The sequence below is a fragment of the Erpetoichthys calabaricus genome, chromosome 4, assembly GCF_900747795.2.
Source record: "Erpetoichthys calabaricus chromosome 4, fErpCal1.3, whole genome shotgun sequence".
In the NCBI taxonomy this organism is placed as follows: Eukaryota; Metazoa; Chordata; class Cladistia; order Polypteriformes; family Polypteridae; genus Erpetoichthys; species Erpetoichthys calabaricus.
In genome coordinates, this window is record NC_041397.2 from 305,219,413 (window position 1) to 305,225,594 (window position 6,182).

The 6,182-nt window shown below is 35.9% G+C and overlaps 1 protein-coding gene across 1 annotated transcript; it reads left to right on the forward strand.

The window, feature by feature from the left end:
* Positions 1 to 657: 657 nt before the first annotated feature.
* On the forward strand, positions 658 to 5,207 carry LOC114641204 (olfactory receptor 1-like). Its single transcript, XM_028790294.2, has 2 exons — positions 658 to 724; positions 3,961 to 5,207. The coding sequence occupies exon 2, from the start codon at positions 3,969 to 3,971 to the stop codon at positions 4,920 to 4,922; it is 954 nt and encodes a 317-aa protein (XP_028646127.2). The 5' UTR covers positions 658 to 724; positions 3,961 to 3,968; the 3' UTR covers positions 4,923 to 5,207.
* The last annotated feature ends 975 nt before the right edge of the window (positions 5,208 to 6,182 follow it).

Sequence of the window (6,182 nt, forward strand, 5' to 3'; positions counted from 1 at the left end):
TCAGAAGGTAAAACAGGCCATTTAGCCACCCTTGTGAGTTTAAAATTTGGTTGTTAAGTTAACTGAACCAAATGTAATTGTTTTGAGCTTCTGCAGACTTTCATATGCACATCATTATTTTCTTTTAAATTGACAACTGTTTTTGAATGCAACGAGAAAACTCAAGAGGCAACCTTTGCTTTAGTAATTAGCAATGCAGCATTCAAGGTACCCTAGGTTTAATGGATGGTACAGAAAAACATAAATGCTCTGGGGAAACTCTCTTAATTAATCTCAAAAGTGATAGTCACTGTGGCGGAGAAGAATGTTGAGAAAGAAAGTACTTTTATAGGGGGTCGCCATCTCAGCCTTGAACACTCTTTTAGGCTCACATGTAAAAGAAAAGCTGTGCTGATGCTTGGGGTGTTTCTCCTCTTGATCATCACCATTAGACAACTAATTGCATGCTGCTCATCAATAAAATTCCTCCTGAGCTCGTTTTCTGACAGACAATGCCGTAAATGTGAAAATACAGTCAATGGATGTTTGAAGGTATCGTCTCATTTTGGTAATAATACTAAAAACAAAAATGCTGCTCTTTAAGGGCTAAATGGAGATCTCAGAGGTGTGAACACACTACTATTAAAAACCTTTTTGATTGACTTTCTTTACTTTTTAGGCAAAAAAAGGTTTTACGAAAGAAAACTGTTTACCAAAAGCCAGCTGGAGTCTAAAGCACAAGAAGGTAAGCTGTTTAAAGAATTCTATTAATGTAAGCAGAATTTAACAGACTGATGGAGACAGCAAGAAGTTGGGACTGCAACCAACTGTGTGCTTCTCTAAACATGTCAGCTGAACTCTCACTGGAAAGTTGCAAATAAGTCGAATAGATAGATAGATAGATAGATAGATAGATAGATAGATAGATAGATAGATAGATAGATAGATAGATAGATAGATAGATAGATAGATAATGCACTATATAATACTAAATGATAGATAGACAGACAGACAGATAGAAAATGCACTATATAATACTAAATGATAGATAGATAGATAGATAGATAGATAGATAGATAGATAGATAGATAGGCACTATATAATAGATTGTAGCACAGGCAGGTGAACTGACTTGCTCATGGTCACACGGTGTCAGTAGTGGGATAAAACCCCACAACCTCAGGGTACGCCACACTGCCTACCATGGAGTTGTATGGATGTAATGAATTATTATTATTATTATTATTATGATATGCAGAATTTCAATAAATAGTCATAAATACTGATACAGTATTCAAAAGAAAGAATTTTCTACTTGAATAAATGTGCTCTGCGCCTGAATGCCTGTCTTTTTGCCAATTACTGAATAGTTTTTCATTTTTAATAAACAATGATGATTTGTGTTGTCCTTCATACTCCTCGCTAACAGTGACATGGCAATTCAGTCCTTATGACACGTGTCCTGTGCCATTTCTCCTGCTGGGTCGATGTTCCTTTTTATAAGCTTGGATTATTTGCAGTGCTGTTGTTTTCCCAAACAAATGAAACGTGGTTAGCTTATTTTAATTGATGCATATTTGTAATGTACACATGGCAGACAATATTACTGCTCATTTTCAGAGGGTAACTTTTTATAAAAATACTGCTTAATGCAAATGATAGTGAGGTTTTCTATTTTAGCTGCAGATTGTGGAACAGTGAAGGCATGAGGTCCTTTTTGTGAATGGCTTCTGAAAACCTATGTCTGTGACAGATCTTGGAAAGGCCACAAATTTAACAAATTAAATCACATTTTTCCCTTTCTTCATTTATTATTCACGAATATATCATCCCTGTGCCCCAACAGCAGCTTATAAAAATGAGTAAAAAAAATGAATCAAGTCTTTAATCTATAAAAAACAGGGATATTCATAACTGGTACTTATTCACCATTTATTGTTGTGTCTATGCCAATAGGGGAAACCAAAAATATTTCTAATAATTACAACAATTTATTTCTTGCATTGCCCAAACTCACACAAGGAATACTTCAATGGTATATAACAGGCCCTGTTTTTTTGCCCCTAAGACTTGACTAACAAGACAAGAAAAAACATCTGCCCCCCCCCCCCAAAAAAAAAAACACTTGCTTCCTTAAAGTAATGTCAGTGTCCTCAAGGTTGGGTTGTTATTGTCTGAAATGAGCGCTGGAGGAGGCAAAATGCAGACTTTAGAATCCTAAGGTTGGAATTATGAGCAAACTGCTTATACCTCGGCCACCTGGCTCGTGTCACTTAGTGCTGTGTTTTGATCGGCGAATCATCTGCAGAGTGGACGGATGTGCTTTGCTTGACTTGGAAATCCTGTGGCTCATGCGCATGCTCAAAGTTGTGACTGTGCACGTGGACTACAAGTCCAAGAAAATTTTGCCCAGGATTCCTGGACAAACTGTCTACTCTAGTTCTATAAACTGCAAATTCATTTGTTAGGAGCCATCATCAGAAGTATCTGCTATAAATGTGGCATTTGATGGTTGAAGGTTTAAATCTGGAGTTCTGACAATTCACCAATTAAAACACAGCCCTCACTAGAGCCTGGCCCCTCAGTTTTGACAAGTGAAAGTGACAGTTTTATGTCGTTTTGTGATGTATTTCATGTTGCATACGGAGGAAAATTATGGACAAAATTTTCAAAAATGAATACACAAATAAGGAAGAAAAATATACTGTATATTTTGTGGCACATTCTTTTTTATTTAAGCTCACAACTTTTACTGTTCTCCTTTATTTATGGTCACATTTCGCAGTATTTTTATTTATTTGATTATTTATGTATTTAATTTGGTCCGAAATATTCCTTCATAAAGTTAAGTCTTCTCACACATGAAAAGGTAAGAACTCTGAACTGGGCAGAAATTTATCACAAAAAATTTTCTTCATGTTGGGATTATTATTAATTAATTTGTAGCAGTCTTTTCTCAGTCAAAAATCAAATATATGGCAAATTTCCTAATTGTAGAATTATGATATGTATTTATAAAATAGCATTATATGCTACTAATACTCTCTGGTCCCAGTAGACTTTCAACGGAAAACGTTGGTGCAGCAACAGAAAAATGGAATCTCGTTATTGATTATCTTTATATTTAATACGCAACATGGTTGTTTGTTTTTCTGTCCAGGGTTTTAAATCATCTGTAGCTTGCAAATCGTTTGAACTATTGACATGAAATTTGGTACACATATACTACGTGACCTCTACTGTTCGCTTTCGGGGAGATGATTGACCTCCAAGGTTATTCCTCTTTTTATTTTTATTTTATTTTATTGTAGAATCAACTCTCGGCAGCGGGCAGCAGGGTGGATGTGCGGCGCATCCGTACGGGCGCCGTTCTCATTCCCTACCACCTTTGCTGTCACTTCCCCTACCTCTTCATATCTTAAATCATTCTTTAGGCAGATTGAAAACTTAAGTGCCAGCTTAAGTGAAAAATGAAAGAAAATGTAGTAAGTAATTGCAACATAAACAATGACTTAATCAGTTTTAACGTAAAAAGATGCTGACAAAAGAAAAGAAGTAGCGGGCCACTAGTGTGGAGAAAAGAAGAGCTGCTCAGGAAGCTACAAGTGCATCAACCTCTGAGCAAATCAATGATAAATGTACAGAGAAAGAGGATAAACTATGAATGCTCAAGTCAAGTGTATTCACTGCATGTTATGTGCAGTGCGCTGCTACTAGTTGTCTTATAATTTGATTCTTGACTCTTAAATATTTTAATTTGTGGTTGAAAATAATAAATCCTTAAAGTTATAAATTCAGAAATTGCATAATAGAAATATGGAGTATTTGTATGTTCTATTTTTGTACGTAGTCATGAAAAGCCAAGGACGTTGGAGAGCTTTAATACGTTCCATACAGCTGGCACTCATTCTGTTAGTAGTGGATTATCCAACGTAATGTCGATTGTGAACCTAATTTGTTTTGCTGTTGTTAACCTTGCAGCTCCGGAAATGAACAACGAGACCTTCTCATCTTCAGAATTTGTGCTGCACTGTTTAATCGAGGCAGACCAGAGACGTTATATAATCGCAGCACTCGCCTTCATTTATCTACTTTCTCTCTTTGGAAACCTCCTGGTAATTATCGTCATAATTCTGAATGACAAGCTTCATGCACCGATGTACATTTACATTGGCACTTTGGCGGTGATCGATTTGGCTAACAGCACAATCCTCATTCCAAAAATGCTTGCTGACCTTCGAGTCCTGCTCTCTCCGGTGCCTTATGGGCTTTGCTTTTTTCAAATGTCTATTATTTTGAATGTTGAAGAGATGGAGTCTCTCCTCCTCACTTTAATGGCATTTGACCGCTATGTAGCTGTAGTTCACCCTCTGAGGTATAACACAATTGTTACAAACAAAAGAGTCTGGCTAAGTGTTATCATGATGAATGTTTTTGTCTTCTTGTTTAACTCACAATACCTCTTTTTTGCACGAGAGCTTATTTTTTGTCGCACCAATATCTTACCGTATTGTTTCTGTGACTACGCCACAATGGTCCAGATTGCCTGTACTAATGACCCAAAATACTTGCTGCTTTTGTCTGTCATCGTTATCATTACAGGGGTCATCCCTATGATATTTATTCTGCTGTCCTACAGCGTCATTACAATAGCAGCCATAAGGATTTCATCGGCAGAAAGGAAAAAGAAAGCATTCAGCACCATCCTGACCCACTTGCTGGTCGTGTTCTTCTTTTATGTTCCATTGCTTACATCTTACATACTACCGGGAGCTGGCGTGAAGCTTTCTGAAGAAGCATACAACACAATGGTGATTGTTGGCAATGTTGTACCTCCTATGCTGAATCCAATCATTTATAGCTTCAGGAATGAGGAGATAAGAGGAGGCATATATAGGCTTTTTACAGGAACAAAGACAGCTCCAGTAGTTAAAAGCCATTAATAGTGTCAAAATCTGAAAAATAAAGAGATGGAAGCTTAAAACTGATTGAAAGTAGAGTGTTCAAATATGCATTCTGATTTACAGTTTAGCAAGGTATTTGAAAAATGCAAGATATAAAACCCTTTACTGTACGCTGTTCCTATAATTAAAGTGAATAGTAAATTGAGGCAAAAAAACTGTGAAAATTAAAGAGAAGAGTAAACTGAGTAAACTTCTGTTATTTGTCACTGTGTTATCTTGTGAGTAACATGTTGGACTGGAAATCAGATTGGTGACTTTGAAGAACACTGTGATTAAATTATAAAGAATATATACAGTACACCATGTACTTATATGGCAAGAATGATGTATTACTTTATGTACGATAGTAATGCATATGATGAAGTGAGTGATATACTGTAAAATACGGAATGCAAGTTTTTAAATGCTAAAAATCTCGAATTTGTTCAACAATTAACATTTCTGAAGCATTTTACTTTTTATTAGGCCAATATGAGCAGGCTTATTTTTATGAATGTTCTGAATCTTTTTTAATAGAAAACAAAACGTTGAAATTTTGCTACTCAAAATCTTTCTTTTGACTGAATAAAAAGCTTTACTGTGTTGATGTGATTTCAGTTTTTACAATAAAACATTAGCTCTGTATTAGATAACAGTTTATATCATTCTACCTGTGCTACCTGTCTTAGAAAGGCTGAAATTTAAGACAATCAACATAGACGTCAGTGTTAACATTTGCAAAGCATATGTCTGTTATTTGTCAACTAATGTGGAATTCATAAAAGCAGTGCCAATGCTTGAGATGTGCCATCTGTTGGAATGAATAATGCAATGCATTTTATTACTAAAAATGGAAAGGCAGAAACATAGTAGCCAGACAGACCCACAGAAGGACACACACAGACAGTTAACCTTTTATAAGGTGAACTAGTTGTGTTACCTGTCTAAGATGGGTTGAAACCTAAACAATCAACGTAGACCTCAGTGTTAACGTGTGCATTGCACCATACAATGCATAAGTCTCTTTTATATGCCATTTGGTATGGAGTTTGCAAAACCAGTTTTAATTTCTGATGCACCATTTGTTGGAATAGCAGAGACATAGCAACCAGACAGACACTTTATTAAGGTGGATTTGTAAATGTAGCTGTCTGGTTTTCTAAAGGATGGATGAGGTCACTGGGTGTATTCGATCACATAGGCCAAGAGTCTAAATGAATGGTAATTTTCACATTTTATTGGTTCATTTCCTAGAATTGA